The 17936-nt window shown below is 41.7% G+C and overlaps 2 protein-coding genes and 1 non-coding gene across 3 annotated transcripts; all 3 read right to left on the bottom strand.

Moving 5' to 3' along the window:
* Nucleotides 1–3068: 3068 nt before the first annotated feature.
* Nucleotides 3069–6300, bottom strand: aqp1 (Aquaporin-1). Its single transcript, NM_001140000.1, is given in 4 exon segments — nt 3069–4996; nt 5222–5302; nt 5497–5658; nt 5928–6300. Coding segments are annotated over 4 exon segments (789 nt in total). The 5' UTR covers nt 6291–6300; the 3' UTR covers nt 3069–4813.
* A 2948-nt stretch (nt 6301–9248) lies between these two features.
* On the bottom strand, nt 9249–9304 carry LOC123726927 (U7 small nuclear RNA). The gene has a single exon (XR_006759037.1). It is a non-coding gene; the product is annotated as a U7 small nuclear RNA (small nuclear RNA).
* A 2793-nt stretch (nt 9305–12097) lies between these two features.
* Nucleotides 12098–15000, bottom strand: LOC106569327 (aquaporin FA-CHIP). Its single transcript, XM_014140565.3, has 4 exons — nt 14552–15000; nt 13541–13702; nt 13196–13276; nt 12098–12918 (listed from the first exon to the last, which is right to left on the bottom strand). Exons 1-4 carry the CDS (start codon nt 14912–14914, stop codon nt 12739–12741), a joined length of 786 nt encoding a protein of 261 aa, XP_013996040.1. The 5' UTR covers nt 14915–15000; the 3' UTR covers nt 12098–12738.
* Nucleotides 15001–17936: the final 2936 nt, after the last annotated feature.

Below are 17936 nucleotides of genomic sequence, written 5' to 3'. Positions count from 1 at the left end.
TGAGAATGGCCATCATGTTTTTGGTCACCTCCCTGACCAAGGCCCTTCTACACCGATTGCTCAGTTTGGCCGGGTGGCCAGCTCTGGGAAGAGTCTTGGTGGTTCCAAACTTCTTCCATTTAAGAATGATGAAGGCCACTGTGTTGTTGGGGACCTTCAATGCTGCAGAAGTATTTCGGTACCCTTCCCTAGATCTGTGCCTCGGCACAATCCTGTCTCTGAGCTCTATGGACAATTCCTTCTACCTCATGGCTTGGTTTTTTTCTCTGACAACCACTTTCAACTGTGTGACCTTATCTAGACAGGTGTGTGCCTTTCCAAATCATGTCCAATCAATTGAATTTACCACAAGTGGACTCCAATCAAGTTGTAGAAACATCTCAAAGATGATCAATGGAAACAGGATTCACCTGAGCTCAATTTCGAGTCTCATATCAAAGGGTCTGAATACCTAAGTAAATAATTCATGCTTTTTATTTTTATACATTTTCAAACATTTATAGAAACCTGTTTTCACCTTGTCATTATGGGATATCGTGTGTAGATTGATGAGGATTTTTTTTTATTCAATCCATTTTTGAATAACGCTGTAACATAACAAAATGTGGAAAAAGGGAAGGGGTCTGAATACTTTCCTAATGCACTGTACGTGGTTGTCCCACCTAGCTATCTTAAGATGAATGCACTAACTGTATGTCGCTCTGGATAAGAGAGTGTCTGCTAAATTACATTTTCTTGGTCTTTTTAGAGTGTAGATCAGCTTTAATATTGCAGATAAATTGATAGAAGCCACAATCTAATTGTCTGCATCAGTTCCAATCTCCCATATATATTTTTATGTAAATAAACAATACGGTTCAAAAGATTAGGGTCACTTAGAAATGTCCTTTAAAAAAAAAAAAAAAAAGCCTATTTTTTGGTCAATTAAAATAACATAAAATTGATCAGAAATACAGTGTAGACATTGTTAATGTTGTATATGACTATTGTAGCTGGAAATGGCAGATTTTTTAATGGAATATATACATAGGCGTACAGAGGCCCATTATCAGCAACCATCATTCCTGTGTTCCAATGGCACGTTGCGTTAGCTAATCCAAGTTTATCATTTTAAAAGGCTAATTGATCATTAGAAAATCCTTCTGCAATTATGTTAGCACAGCTGAAAACTGTTGTTCTGATTAAAGAAGCAATAAAACATGCCTTCTTTAACCTAGTTGAGTATCTAGAGCATCAGCATTTGTGGGTTCGATTACAGGATCAAAATGGCCAGTAACGAAAAAACTTTCTTCTGAAACTCGTCGGTCTATTCTTGTTCTGAGAAATGAAGGCTATCCCATGCAAGAAATTGCTAAGAAACTGAAGATCTTGTACAACGCTGTGTACTACTCCCTTCACAGAACAGCTCAAACTGGCTCTAACCAGAATAGAAAGAGGAGTGGGAGGCGTTGGTGCACAACTGAGCAAGAGGATAAGTACATTAGAGTGTCTAGTTTGAGAAACAGACGCCTCACAAGTCCTCAACTGGCAGCTTCATTAAATAGTACCCGCAAAGCACCAGTCTCAACGTCAACATTGAAGAAGCGACTCCGGGATGCTGGCCTTCTAGGCAGAGTTGCAAAGAAAAAGCCATATCTCAGACTGGCCAATATAAAGAAAAGATTAAGATGGGCAAAAGTACACAGACACTGGACAGAGGAACTCTGCCGTCCTCATGCATTTGAGCCCATCAGTTGCGTTGTGACAATGTAGAGGTGGTATACAGAAGATAGCCCTATTTGGTAAAAGATTAAGTCCATATTATGGCAAGAACAGCTCAAATAAGCAAACATAAATGACAGTCCATTACTTTAAGACATGAAGGTCAGTCAATCCGGAACATTTCAAGAACTTTGAAAGTTTCTTTAAGTGCAGTCACAACAACCACTATGATGAAACTGGCTCTCATGAGGACTGCCACAGGAAAGGAAGACCCAGAGTTACCTCTGCTGCAGAGTATAGGTTCATTAGAGTTACCAGCCCGAATAAATGCTTCAGAGTTCAAGTAACATACACATCTCAACATCAACTGTTCAGAGGAGACTGCTGAATCATTTACATTTTAGTCATTTAGCAGACGCTCTTTTCCAGAGCGACTTACAGTAGTGAAAGCATACATTTCATTTCATGCATTTTTGTAAAAAAAAAATTTGTACTGGCCCCCCATGGGAATCGAACCCACAACCCTGGCGTTGCACACACCATGCTCTACCAACTGAGCCACAGGGAAGACTGTGGTCAAATTCATGGTCAAATTGCTGCAAAGAAACCACTACTAAAGGACACTAATAATAAGAAGAGACTTGCTTGGGCCAAGAAACATGAGCATCTTTCCTTTGGTCTGATGAGTCCAAATTTTAGATTTTTGTTCCAACCGCCATGTCTTTGTGAGACGCAGAGTAGGTGAAGGGATGATCTCCACATGTGTGGTGCCCACCGTGAAGCATGGAGGTGGTGTGATGGTGTGGGGGGTGCTTTGCTGGTGACACTGTCAGGGATTTATTTAGAATTCAAGGCACACTTAACCAGCATGGCTACCACAGCATTCTTCAGCGGTACGCCATCCTATCTGGTTTGCGATTAGTGGGACTTTCATTTGTTTTTCAACAGGACAATGACCCAACTCACCTCCAGGCTGTGTAAGTGCTATTTAACCGAGAAGGAGAGTGATGGAGGGCAGCATCAGATGACCTGGCCTCCACAATCATCCGACCTCAACCCAATTGAGATGGTTTGGGATGAGCTGGAAGGAAAAGCAGCCAACAAGTGCTCAGCATATGTGGGAACTCCTTCAAGACTTTTGGAAAAGCATTCCAGGTGAAGCTGGTTGAGAGAATGCCAAGAGTGTGCAAAGCTGTCATCAAGGCAAAGGGTGGCTACTTTGAAGAATTGAAAATATATTTTGATTTGTTTAACACTTTTCTGGTTGCTACATGATTCCATATGTGTTGTTTCATAGTTTTGATGTCTACACTATTAGTGAAAATAAAGAAAAAACATTGAATGAGTAGGTGTCCAAACTTGACTGGTACAGTTTATTCTTTAATAACAAAAAATACTTTATTTCCACAAAGCAAAGAATAAAACAAAGAAAATGTAAATATCGTAGGGGCAGTTTGATATTAAATGGGGCTGTCCAAAATAGGGGAGCGTTTTGTAACTTATATTTTTGCTTTGGGGAGGGTTGTGTGTTTTTTTTATTGGTTACGGGAGGGTATTGTGTTTTTCCCCCAGGTTTATATTTGCCCTTTTGCAGGTTTTAATATATAATTTCTTCCAACCTAGCCAAATTTCCTCATCTGCGTGCATGCGCCTCTCCTATATCAAGGTGTATTGGTACTTCCCTTATGCACTACGCTTTTTGCTGTCTATCCTGCCCTCTATCCACCATTCATAGTGACAATAGTGGTAGGTGGATCGTTTGTCCAGATCTGCAATATGCTAACTAGCAATCATACCACTCATATAATCATTCAAAGCTGCATCAATTTTCAATATAAGTGGAGAGGCCAGGGTGCATCATTGAGCATGAAAGAACAGTGAAGACAGACACGCAGCTCAAAAAGCTCCCCTATTGATCTTATATTAGGGACCATACAATTATCCTCCCTATTTGCATTATAGTTTTCAAGTGAGTACAACACTCTACTCTAGGCTGTAAACTGCTGTGAAAATGTCATTTGAATTACAGCGCAAAAACCCTGTGATTTGAATGTTTCATTCAATTTGGATCAGTTGTGGGTCTAATCGACAGTTTATAAGATATACAAAACACAGTAGCATGCCAGTTTGGCTGTATTTTAAGTTCTGATACTGTGATGCGCTGTTTGTTGCGGATCCTCATTCTCCCAAGTCGTCCTATAATAATGTGGCCACATACAGTAGGCTTCCAGCAGGCCCAGTTATTCAGGAAAGCTTGACAGCTCTGCTGTCGCACACCTAGAACCTAACGCTTCAATAACCTATAGCCTAAATATTGTTAATTTCACTTTTAAACTGCATTATCTGTTATGTCAGGCATCAACACAACCAGTTACAATGTTTTAATCTGATTAGGCTACTAGTCTCCTGTAGGCTACCTGCGCACATTCCTCCAAAATATAATTCCAGCATTCAAACTGTGCAGATTGTGGTGTTGCATATATTTGTTGCATTTATTTTATATAATTATAAATATTATATATTATAAATATTATAATTTTAAATATAAATATAAATATATATCAACATGTTAAATCTGATTTCCACCTGGATGATCATTGTCTGCGGCCGGCTCTGATCGTAGTGTAGTTCTAATGAAACGCAGGGAGAGTTAGCTCGTCCGTGGTGGTCAGCAAACCCGCAACCTTCTGGCCCGTAGCCTTGCGTGGCATCGACTGTACCACAGAAGCATGCTGAAGTGGCAAAGTCGATATCTACGTTAAACAACACAGGCTCACTATAGTTATTTGTGGTCGTAAAACATAATTTCTTGTTAATTCTATAGGGGGGAGGGTGCGCATTTAGTTTTTACAGTACATTTTGAACTGTTCCCTAGGTGTACAAATGTTTCAACCTTCAACACAGGACAAACAGAAACACAATACAACATGTCTGTTACAGCAATAATAAAAGTAAATAACTGCATAAATCAAACTGACAGTTTAAATTAATTCTACATATGGATCTTTCAGCGGCTGGCAGGGACTGCAGAACAAGGTTTTTAAGCACAATTTAGATATTTTTCTGCTTATAATTTCCAACATTTGGTAGGCTAATTGTTAGTCAACTTGTCCTATCTGGGCCACTGACTGGTTCCGGGGCTACTGCTGCCCTCCTCTGGGGCATCATTCTCCTTGTCTGGCCCACTGACCAGAACATTCCTCCGCTTACTGAAGTCATCACTTCTAGGATACAGGAGGAAGTCATAGATAAGGGCTGCTGCTACACCTCCACACATCGGCCCCAGCCAGTACACCTGGAGTACAGGAGCAGAAATGGTGCCAACAATTCAATATCTGTACTGAACCAAGAGCTGCTGTGGAACAGGTCTCTTTTTTATGAGACCAACCTGGATAATTAAAAGTTAGATAATAATACAAAAGTGATAGATGTGCAGTTGATAGACAAGAAGCTATCATTAATATGATATGATAGTCATGATGACAACACAAACATTAGGGTGAAAAAGGTGAATGATTACCCAATGGTCACCAAATTGTTTGTAGATTACAGCTGGCCCAAATGAGCGAGCAGGATTAATGCCACATCCAGTGAAACTGATCTGAAGATAGAAACAATTAACCATAGCATTTATGGCATGTTTATGTTATACTGTACCGCTATATTGCACTTACACTGGAGATTATGGATTTTCCCGAAGTTTGTTTATAGCAAGACTATAATCTACTGTAGATCTACAGTGTAAATCTGAAAACATTTTTATCAGCACACGTTTGAGTAGCATTATTCACTTACTGCTGCAAGATGTCCCAGACCCACAGAGAGCCCGATGGCTAGAGGGGCAGAACCGGTGACATCCCCACGCCTTTTATCAGTCACTGCTATGACACATAGGACCAGCTGGAAGGTGGTCAGGAGCTCGATGACAAACCCTTGTCCAACACTTATTTTATTCAGCTGGAAAAGACCGGAGAGGATATGATGAGCTTGTGAAACATTAGGTGGCATCTGAGATGAGATCTGAGATGTATGACGGCTCAAGCATTGATTAAGTCAGTCTGAGTTAAAGTTGATGAGTTTAAGCTTACTTTACATTACAATTTTCACAAAAGTCTTCAACATGTCTGAATCAATTCCATTTAAAATGAATTCATTCCAAATTTATATTTTCAGCATTTTAATACTTAGTGGCAATCTGAAAACAGTCAAAAGTGATATCCACTCACGTGATTAACCCCCAGTGCATCAATGTTTGTCGGCTTGACTCCATACACTATGGCACTAGCTACTACAGCTCCCAGCATCTGAGCCAGGATGTAGAACACTGCCTTGAACACACTGATCTGGCAGCTGACCAGCAGACCTAGGGTGATGGCTGGGTTCAGGTGGGCTCCACTGATGTGGCCCAAACTCTGGGCCAGCGTGGCGATGGCCAGACCAAAGGCTAACGCTACTTTAACCTCCTGGTCAGGCTGGGAGTTATTTGTATTCCCGATAGCAGAAGATATACCGATGAATATGAAGAGGATCATACCGATCAACTCTGCTAGAACAGCCCGCCAAAACGCCCAATTTCTGAGTTCTCCCATCACTGTGGTGTTGGGTGGCGTTTGTGTTGTGTCTTCAGTGTTACTAACAATGCAAGCCAAGCAGCATTTATACCACAGTGTTACTGTAGATCCCTAGTGAAAGTGGGAGGAGACTGACATTCAAAGTAACAGGAAATACCGTTAACAAGAGACTTCAGGTTTTCATCCATTTTTCTCAGTCACCCCATAAAATATGTACAGTGGGGAAAAAAGTATTTGATCCCCTGCTGATTTTGTACATTTGCCCACTTACAAAGAAATGATCAGTCTATAATTTTAATGGTAGGTTTATTTGAACAGTGAGAGACAGATTAACCACACAAATATCCAGAAAAACGCATGTCAAAAATGTTATAAAATGATTTGCATTTTAATGAGGGAAATAAGTATTTGACCCCTCTGCAAAACATGACTTAGTACTTGGTGGCAAAAGCCTTGTTGTCAATCCCAGAGGTCAGACGTTTCTTGTAGTTGGCCACCAGGTTTGCACACACCTCAGGAGGGATTTTTTGCCACTCCTCTTTGCAGATCTTCTCCAAGTCATTAAGGTTTCGAGGCTGACGTTTGGCAACTCGAACCTTCAGCTCCCTCTACAGATTTTCTATGGGATTAAGGTCTGGAGACTGGCTAGGCCACTCCAGGACCTTAATGTGCTTCTTCTTGAGCCACTCCTTTGTTGCCTTGGCCGTGTGTTTTGGGTCATTGTTATGCTGGAATACCCATCCACGACCCATTTTCAATGCCCTGGCTGAGGGAAGGATGTTCTCACCCAAGATTTGATGGTACATGGCCCGGTCCATCGTCCCTTTGATGCGGTGAAGTTGTCCTGTCCTCTAAGCAGAAAAACACCCCCAAAGCATAATGTTTCCACCTCCATGTTTGACGGTGGGGATGGTGTTCTTGGGGTCATAGGCAGCATTCCTCCTCCTCCAAACACGGCGAGTTGAGTTGATGCCAAAGAGCTCCATTTTGGTCTCATATGACCACAACACTTTCACCAGTTGTCCTCTGAATCATTCAGATGTTCATTGGCAAACTTCAGACAGGCATGTATATGTATTCTTGAGCAGGGGGACCTTGCAGGCGCTGCAGGATTTCAGTCCTGCATGGTGTAGTGTGTTACCAATTGTTTTCTTGGTGACAATGGTCCCAGCTGCTTTGAGATCATTGACAAGATCCTCCCATGTAGTTCTGGGCTGATTCCTCACCGTTCTCATGATCATTGCAACCCCACGAGGTGAGATCTTGCATGGAGCCCCAGGCCGAGGGATATTGACAGTTCTTTTGTGTTTCTTCCATTTGCGAATAATCGCACCAAATGTTGTCACCTTCTCACCAAGCTGCTTGGCGATGGTCTTGTAGCCCATTCCAGCCTTTTGTAGGTCTGCAATCTTGTCCCTGACATCCTTGGAGAGCTCTTTGGTCTTGGCCATGGTGGAGAGTTTGGAATCTGATTGATTGATTGCTTCTGTGGACAGGTGTCTTTTTTACAGGTAACAAGCTGCGATTAGGAGCACTCCCTTTAAGAGTGTGCTCCTAATCTCAGCTCGTTACCTGTATAAAAGACACCTGGGAGCCAGAAATGTTTCTGATTGAGAGGGGGTCAAATACTTATTTCCCTCATTAAAATGCAAATCAATTTATAACATTTTTGATATGCATTTTTCTGGATATTTTTGTTGTTATTCTGTCTCTCACTGTTGAAATAAAACTACCATTAAAATTATAAACTGATCCTTTCTTTATCAGTGGGCAAACGTACAAAATCAGCAGGGGATCAAATACTTTTTTCCCCCACTGTACATCAGTTGTAAACAGAAATTGTTGCACTGAAAAGTGACTGAGAAACATTACTATACAGGAACTCTTAAAACCCATTATTTGCAATTCAAATTATTTACATTTGTCAAATATTTATGTTAAATTTAGAAATAAAAAGGTTGTTAAAGTTGAAAACAGGACATTTAAATGGATTACCATGCTTTATTTCTTACAAGAAGTCAAACATGCTGCAGGGTGTATAAGTCATCACAGACAAATACAAAATGGTATCTTATACGTATAGTATTTTTTTTAAATGTAGTGTCTGAAAACATTTTGCTACAGTGTGCCCTACTGAACATGACCCAGGTGTCTTACAGCTGGCGTTGAGACTAGTGAGGTAAGTTATCCAATTAATGTGTTATACCACTGCACTGCAAGTCATGAATCGTTTCCAGGGTTGATTAAAACAATATAATGGCTTTGATTTACTCCAAGACCTACTGAGGGCCCGATCACCAAGGGCGCAGGACATCAGAACCTCCGACATCACTCCACCTTCTATCAGTGGTTGCTATGACACACAGCACAAGCTGGAGGGTGAGAAGAAATTCTATGCCAAATCCTTGATTCCATTCAACTGCAAGAGAAGAGAACAGGAAAGCATTTGGTTAATCTCGCCCCGCATAACTGTCAGAAAATACAATAGAATTACGATCATTCAGAGGATGTATTTAAGCAGAGGGAGTTGAAAGATAAGGCGGCTCTGCTTCTTTCAGCTCCAACAATCGCAGCCAGGAAGGGAGAGCTTATGTTAAAGGCTGAAATCAGAGGAAAACACATTAACCCAATGCATAGAGCTGTTTGATGAAAGCGCTGCTCTTGATTCAATACATGGCTAACACGTTTCGAGGACATTATAAATCTAAATGTTGTCAATGTATTGCAACTTCTGTACAGTGACCTGAGCTGGAGCGGCATACGCTACAATGGACACCATCAACTTTGAAATTCTGTTTGCATTTAAATCCCAAGTTAACTTGTGTATAATGTAAATTATTTTTGGATCAACTCATGGTAGGCTACTGAGGACACAGAACTGGCAGCTGACCAGCAGACCCAGGTTGATGGCTGGGTTCTGGTTAGCTAAAGATTGTACACCAGATAATGTGATATATCCATTTTTGGTGTCCATTACTGGGAGTTTCTCCTTGAGAAAACCTACTGGATAAATACTAAAAGAGCAAATGTTCCATAGCCTGTAGGTAGGTAGGCGTTGGTTTGTTGGACTAGGATCTGAACAGATAGTTCAGCACTTCTGCTTTTCTATAATCTGTAGGGAACACAACATATGTATATTCTTATGGATGGCACAAATTAGGATATGGGGGAGGGGAATGGGCAGGGTATATGCAAATGATACTGTAGCTTTTACTGTATTGTTTTTGCAGACATTTCTGTAGTATTTACTACAGTGTTTTTGTGTCTGTGGATAATACTGCAGTATTCTATAGTAAAACTGTAGTCTTTATGTGGGAGCTGCCACCATGGTTTTGCTAGTTCAATATAAAACAAGTATAAACTTGGCATAGGCGCTAGGTCAATGGTATTATGGAGCACAAATGAAGCTGGTATGCTAAGTTTGTATCATACACCCTCACATGGTTTAGTCTTGCAACTAGCACCTTACCTAAAAGTTCATTTTGAGTAAATTGTTTGGCTTGAATCAGGTATGCTTTTTCAACTGTCTGGTTTGATTGAATCAGCTGAGAGCCATGTCACAATAGGGGATCTATTCAATCTGTAAAGCTGAAGTGTTAGAGATTCCGCAATAGTAATGTAAAAGCAATTTGCGATTGAGCCGACGTATACAGCGTTCACCGTGAATGCAGTCTCCGCTAAAGCAGGAACATTGCCTTTAAATTTCAATCACGCTGTACCTGCGATGCGATGCGATGCGGATTGAATAGAGCCCTAAATAGGCCTGTTAGAATGAATATTTCCTTTCTCCATTCCTTGAAATAATCACTGATTAGACATGACATGATTGGGCAAGTGAATACAATGGCTCCAGCACATGGCTTTCACCTGTCCAGTCATTTCTAATCTGGGATTATTTCACTGAAATTAGGAATGAAGGATGTACTTTATTTTTACCTATTTTTCTCCCTAATTGGTAGTTAAAGTCTAATTGGTCCCATCGCTATAACTCATTTGCGTCATTTAGCAGACGCTCTCCCATACGGACTCAGGAAAGGTGAAGGTTGAGGGCCATGCATCCTCCTAAACACGGTCCTGTCAAGTCGCACTGCCCGCTTAACCTGGAAGCCAGCGCACCGATGTGTCGGAGGAAACACTGTACAACTGGCGACCGAAGTCAGCGTGCATGTGCCCGGCCCGCCACAGGAGTTGCTAGAGTGCGATGGGACAAGGACTTCCCGGCCAGCCAAACACTCCCATAACCCGGACGACACTGGGCCAAATGTGCGCCGCCTTATGGATCTCCCGGTCGCGGCCGGCTGCGACACAGCCCGGGATTCAAACCCGGGTCTGTAGTGACACCTCTAGCACTGCAATGCAGTGCCTTAGACCGCTGTGTCACTCGGAAGGCAGGATGCACTTTTAAAGGATTTGAACAGGGCCATTGCATTGACTACAGACATCACATTTCCCCGCCCTCTTTTCTTTCATTTTCCTTCTGAAACATTCCTCTATTGTTGCAGATAGAAAAGTGTTGCATAGAAAGGACATGCTTATCCATGGAGGGTTGTGACCATTCATTCTATACAATTACATTCTAGCTGCAAGGGTCTGAATGTTCAACCCAAATGTATAGGCCCCTTCTATTAAGGAGCAAGCCAATTGAAATGGAAATGCAGATCAATTGATGTATCTGCTGTGCATATGAAATACATTTATCATGATCAGGGCAATCAATCTATTTTGATAAACGTTAAATTAAAGATAATTACATTCATAGAATATGGTTTCTGTTAATACACCATGTTGTGGTGATTAACTTGCATGAATTCCCATAACCTAAGAACAACTCTATCCTCTCTCTAGCCACCAACACATTTGTGCTTTGGTCACTATGGTACTAAGATAATACGAATGGGGAACTATGTAGCCTACAACAAATCAGATGGTTATTGTTCACTCTGAATTATTCACTCTATTTTGAGTAAGTCAAACTGATTGATGTGAATCTGTGTAGGGAGATGTGGTTGCTGAGTCATGACAATAACAACTAACAATCCTTCACTTCATACAACAGACCTATCAGAAAGGTTGGTCAGAATGAGAAACCAGTCATGCCCACACCTCTGATTTACGGTTCATCCTACCCAAAGAAGAAAACAGAAACAAAAAAATCATGTTTTGAAACTCATATTGCCTCTAATACTCTTTGCTTTTACTTTTTGTAACCACATAAAATGCAGATAAGACTGGGGTGTGTTAAAAGTTACTCATATTTTTTCCGTAAACTTACTGGCTCATGCACGCAGTGGATTCCAGGAAAAAAACTCCAGCCTGTTAACAGCAATTCTAGTTAAGGAAATGGACTGATGAGTACGGTGATGATAAGGTCTACGGGTCCTGAACCTAAACAGTGATGTTGCTGTGGTCTAGTTTAGATAGTAGTGCAAAGTTTACTGAAAATATATTTATATCAGGATCTCAAGCTCTCCCCACCTTCTGAGATAAACTTAAATAGATTGTGTTAGCCAAATTTTTCATTAACTTGGTAAGTCTGTTAAGAACAAATTCTTATTTACAATGACGGCCTACTGCGGCCAAACCCTAACCCGGATGATACTGGGCCAATTGTGCGCCGCCCTATGGGATGCCCAAAGATGGCCGGTTGTGATACAGCCTGGAATCGAACCAGGGTCTGTAGTGACGCCTCTAGCACTGAGATGTTAGAGGCGTCAAGTTCTAATGAGATGGCTAGTCCAAAAAGTAAAAGAGTACTGTTTGGATGTGGAGACTGGATATTGCTAAAGTAAGCAGTTTATGAGGAGACAAATGCCAAGAGGGGAACATCTGTTAACATCTGGTGTTTTATTTACGTACAAAAGTGAAATACAATTCAAGAGTGCACACAGAAATACATATACATCAAGAAATAAAAAGTTCTTACATAAACAGGTATACAGAAAATATACAAAAACAAATAGCTCTATATAGAATACTGATATGGGAAATATTTTAACAAAGAGCAAGATGTTCCAGCAACTCTTGTTAAAGACGTTTAGAAATTGAAGTGAATACTCAACAGTAGAGGAGGGGAGGACGACTCATAATAATGGCCGGAAAAGAGCAAATGGAATGAAACACATGGAAACCATGCGTTTGATGTATTTGATACCATTCCACTCATTTCGGTCCAGCTATTACCACGAGCCCGTCCTCCCCAATTAAGGTGCCACCAACCTCCTGTGATAGTCAAGTAACAATTTCTCTATTAAATCGGCAGCTCAGTGGTGTGATTTTCAATGAAACAGGCCTAATACTTCACAACTAAATAAAAATGCTCCTCTTATTTGAAATTCTTTATCATTATTTTGAAATAACAATTCAACTGCTGCCATTCTAAAGGAAATGTCAATGTTTTCTTTACAGGAGTATACTGTAGGTAGACAATCTAAAGTCCTATACACTATATGGTGTTGTTATGACAAAACTACTTTGTTGATGACATTTCCACAGCTGCAGTCTCCTCTCCATTAACATTATAGTCTCCCACCGGGCCACCAACAAGAACCTTCATACGTTCAGGGAAGTCCTCAGATTTGGGGTACAGGAGGAAGTCATAGACCAGAGCAGCTGCCACACCTCCACTCATTGGCCCCACCCAGTACACCTGCCATGGTGCAAAGAAGTCAATCAATGAATCAATGGAAGAACAGATTGAAGACACATATTACAGGGTTAACTTTAACTTTGCTCTCAATAGTTTTATTAGACTTTACAATAAAACAATAGAGATGCTGTCACTCAGTAACCACTTTATTGAAAGTAGCTCAGCTTTGGTAATCATTTTAGAAGTTTATTGAATTTACTAGTCATGGAATTGATGTCACACTAAATGCAAGGAATCTGCAAACACACGTGCCTGCAAACACACCATCTCCACCTACCCAGTGATTTGTATAATCATTCATGATCAAAGCAGGTCCAAAGGATCGGGCCGGGTTGATACCACAGCCTGTGTAGCTGATCTGTACACAACAACAAGATAAATATCTTAGGACAATATGAGGGATGAGACGATCTGTTGTAAAATCAATATAAATAGTTTATGGTTATAGGATTAGGCCTAGGGTCTGAGGGGTAAATTCAACAGTCACCATTTGCACTGAGTAAAAGTAAGCTTTAATTCAATGGTGATTTGTCACAATAACACATTCAAAATTCATATTTTGTTAATCAGATGCATGTGTCAGAGGAGATACCTTGTTGACAAACTACTATAAGTAACTTACGGCTGCCAAGTGTCCCAGAGCGACAGAGAGCCCGATGGCCAGGGGGGCAGAGCCGGTGACATCACGCCGCCTTTTATCAGTTACTGCTATGACACACAGGACCAGCTGGAAGGTAGCCAGGAGCTCGATGCCAACGCCTTGGCTGGCACTGACACCATTTAGCTACGAGGGGGAAGGAGGGGGCAGAGGGGGAAACAAACAAAAACAATTTGTCAGTGTGCATCAGCGTGATGGATGTTTTTCTCAACTACTATGTGCTATTCTAAATAGCTGGCAAAGGCTGAGGAGAAAAAAATCTAATTTGAAATCTAATGTAAACTTTCAACAGGCTGATAGTCTAACTATAATTTGTCAAAGTCTGAGCAAGTCTTAGTTTATTCATTCATTGAAATTGTAAATGATTGAAAGATGTTGATAATTGATTATATTCTTACAGACTTTGCTAATGTGCAATTTACATAATTTAGAATTCCATTAATGGCAATAGATGTGATGATCCTCTGTATCAACAGCTTAAAATACCATTTAACTTGGGGTCTATAGGAGGCATGTGAGGGATTTTTATGGCATGGGAAAGTAACTACCATGCAGCTGTACATCCTATATTCACTAGAGAACAGAAGCCCCTATGCTTAATATGAGTTAGTGTGATCAAAAAAAACATCACATGATTCTGGTAGTCAATAGTTTGCAGCCGGTGCATCCAAGCTCGCTCTAATCAAACATGAATGAGATCCCATTTGAGTCCCTTCAAAAATCACTGAGTCGAACTAAATTAAACTAAGTTCAATCAACTATTTTATCAATGCAGTGCACGCAGGTTCACATGCATTACTGTTCGCCAACAACTATGAGATGCAATATACATTTATCAAGAAATTGCACACAAAGTTCAAACACTTCCCATAAAATGGAATTGAAAGCCAACATTTCTAATTGAAAAGGACACACATAAACCATATATATTCAAATTTGCATTCTGAAACAAATTAGCCAAAATGAGCCACTCACAGCATTGACCCCCAGTGCAGTATTTGCCTCTGGCCGGGTTCCGTAGACAATAGCACTGGCCAGAGCAGAGCCCAGCATCTGAGCCACCATGTACATCATCCCCTTGAACACGCTGATCTGGCAGCTGGCCAGCATGCCCAGTGTCACAGCTGGGTTCAGGTGGGCTCCACTGACGTGGCCCAAACTCTGGGCCAGCGTGGCGATGGCCAGACCAAAGGTCAGAGAAACCTTCACCTCCTGGTCAGGAGCGGTGTTGTTTGAGTTCCCAATGGCAGCTGAGATGCTGAGAAATATGAACATGGTCATCCCCACAAGCTCGGCCAGTACGGCCCTCCAAAATGCCTTGCTCTTGAACTCTCTCATCTTGGCTGCAGCCTGAACGTATGGTGGTCTTATCTGAGATGATGTAGAGTGGTGTCAGTGGAACTCACAAACAACATCAACAGGCTGCATTTATAAGGCTGCTGCTGATAATGAAGGGAGGCGGGTTCTAAAAAGTGAAAGGGAAGGGAGAAATCCAAAAGGCTTTTTTTCTTCTTCACCCCCCTTTCCCTCACTCTTTTACTAGTTTCCCTCTCCCTCTTTTCCTCCCTCCTATCCCTCTCGTTTCCCATACTCCCTGCACTTACTTCTTTTTTTCTCTCTCTGGACTTTCAGAAGTAGTGGTGTAGAACAGACTGTAGTAGGACAGAGGGGAAGTTGTACTCGGAGGCACTTTGTTTCTCCATTCATAAAGACATCTACAGTAGCAGGACTTTATGACTACAGTATAAGGTGAGAGTCCACAAGGTTTGTTGCTTGGGATTTCTAACTATGGTGTTGTTGAAACATATTTCCAAGTCCCATCTTCAAATATTATAGTGTGCGCTTCGTCAATATGTTTATCTGTTAAGATGTCTCTATACCAGTGAACAGCATCAATAATTGAATTTCCACATTAACTCAGCAGTGACTTGGTCACAGCAGAGCCTCCAAAGAGGGCAGAGTCTGTCCCTAACCTGTCACTCAAAAGACATGCACGTGAGTTTGTTCCCATAGTGGGAAAAAATAGAGATTCAGTGTGCACATCATATTGGCAACTGCTTGCTAACCTCTTGGGAATACATCTGGATAAATGCTATTCAACATGATTTGATAGAAATCTATGTGCAATAAAATCTATATATACACATACACACACACTGAACAAAAATATAAATGCTACAATTTCATAGGTTTTGCTGAGTTAGTTCAAAATTAGGAGTCAGTAAAATTAAATAAATTAGGCCCTAATCTATAGATTTCACATGACTGGGTAGGGGCGCAGCTTGGGACCAGGCAAAAGTTGACACACCTACTCATTCAAGGGTTTTTCTTTATTTTTATTAATTTCTACATTGTAGAATAGTGAAGACATCAGAACAATGAAATAACCCCCCCCCCCCCCCCCAAAAAAAAAAGTGTTAAACAAATCAAAATATACACTGCTCAAAAAAATAAAGGGGAGCACTAAAATAACACATCGTAGATCTGAATTAATGAAATAATCTTATTAAATACTTTTTTCTTTACATAGTTGAATGTGCTGACAACAATATCACACAAAAATAATCAATGGAAATCCAATTTATCAACCCATGGAGGTCTGGATTTGGAGTCACGCTCAAAATTAAAGTGGAAAACCACACTACAGGCTGATCCAACTTTGATGTAATGTCCTTAAAACAAGTCAAAATGAGGCTCAGTAGTGTGTGTGGCCTCCACGTGCCTGTATGATCTCCCTACAACACCTGGGCATGCTCCTGATGAGGTGGCGGATGGTCTCCTGAGGGATCTCCTCCCAGACCTGGACTAAAGCATCCGCCAACTCCTGGACAGTCTGTGGTGCAACGTGGCGTTGGTGGATGGAGCGAGACATGATGTCCCAGATGTGCTCAATTGGATTCAGGTCTGGGGAACGGGCGGGCCAGTCCATAGCATCAATGCCTTCCTCTTGCAGGAACTGCTGACACACTCCAGCCACATGAGGTCTAGCATTGTCTTGCATTAGGAGGAACCCAGGGCCAACCACACCAGCATATGGTCTCACAAGGGGTCTGAGGATCTCATCTCGGTACCTAATGGCAGTCAGGCTACCTCTGGCGAGCACATGGAGGGCTGTGCGGCCCCCCAAAGAAATGCCATCCCACACCATGACTGACCCACCGCCAAACCGGTCATGCTGGAGGAGGTTGCAGGCAGCAGAACGTTTTCCACGGCGTCTCCAGACTCTGTCACGTCTGTCACATGTGCTCAGTGTGAACCTGCTTTCATCTGTGAAGAGCACAGGGCGCCAGTGGCGGATTTGCCAATCTTGGTGTTCTCTGGCAAATGCCAAATGTCCTGCACGGTGTTGGGCTGTAAGCACAACCCCCGCCTGTGGACGTCGGGCCCTCATACCACCCTCATGGAGTCTGTTTCTGACCGTTTGAGCAGACACATGCACATTTGTGGCCTGCTGGAGGTCATTTTGCAGGGCTCTGGCAGTGCTCCTCCTGCTCCTTCTTGCACAAAGGTGGAGGTAGCGGTCCTGCTGCTGGGTTGTTGCCCTCCTACGGCCTCCTCCACATTTCCTGATGTACTGGCCTGTCTCCTGGTAGCGCCTCCATGCTCTGGACACTACGCTGACAGACACAGCAAACCTTCTTGCCACAGCTCGCATTGATGTGCCATCCTGGATGAGCTGCACTACCTGAGCCACTTGTGTGGGTTGTAGACTCCATCTCATGCTACCACTAGAGTGAAAGCACCGCCAGCATTCAAAAGTGACCAAAACATCAGCCAGGAAGCATAGGAACTGAGAAGTGGTCTATGGTCACCACCTGCAGAACCACTCCTTTATTGGGGGTGTCTTGCTAATTGCCTATAATTTCCACCTGTTGTCTATTCCATTTGCACAACAGCATGTGAAATGTATTGTCAATCAGTGTTGCTTCCTAAGTGGACAGTTTGATTTCACAGAAGTGTGATTGACTTGGAGTTACATTGTGTTGTTTAAGTGTTCCCTTTATTTTTTTTAGCAGTATATTTTAGATTCTTCAAAGTAGCCACCCTTTGCCTTGATGACAGCTTTGCACACTCTTGGCATTCTCTCAACCAGCTTCATGAGGTAGTCAACTGGAATGCATTTCAATTAACAGATGTGCCTTGTTAAAAGTTTGCTGTGGAATTTTTTTCCTTCTTAATGTGTTTGAGCCAATCAGTTGTGTTGTGACAAGGTAGGGTTGGTATACAGAAGATAGCCCTATTTAGTAAAAGACCAAGTCCATATTATGGCAAGAACAACTCAAATAAGCAAAGAGAAACGACAGTCCATCATTGCTTTAAGACATGAAGGTCAGTCAATCCTTATTCCCCAGAATACTGT

Source organism: Salmo salar, chromosome 14, assembly GCF_965601325.2.
Source record: "Salmo salar chromosome 14, fSalSal1, whole genome shotgun sequence".
NCBI lineage: Eukaryota > Metazoa > Chordata > Actinopteri > Salmoniformes > Salmonidae > Salmo > Salmo salar.
This window is presented reverse-complemented; position numbering and strand designations above follow the sequence as displayed.

Coding starts and splice junctions, on each gene's coding strand:
- LOC106569327 (XM_014140565.3), bottom strand. CDS start 14,914: ATGAGAGAGTTCAAGAGCAAGGCATTTTGGAGGGCCGTACTGGCCGAG. Junction 13,703..14,551: donor CTGCACTGGGGGTCAATGCT/GTGAGTGGCTCA, acceptor TCCCCCTCGTAG/CTAAATGGTGTCAGTGCCAG. Junction 12,919..13,195: donor ATGATTATACAAATCACTGG/GTAGGTGGAGAT, acceptor GCACCATGGCAG/GTGTACTGGGTGGGGCCAAT.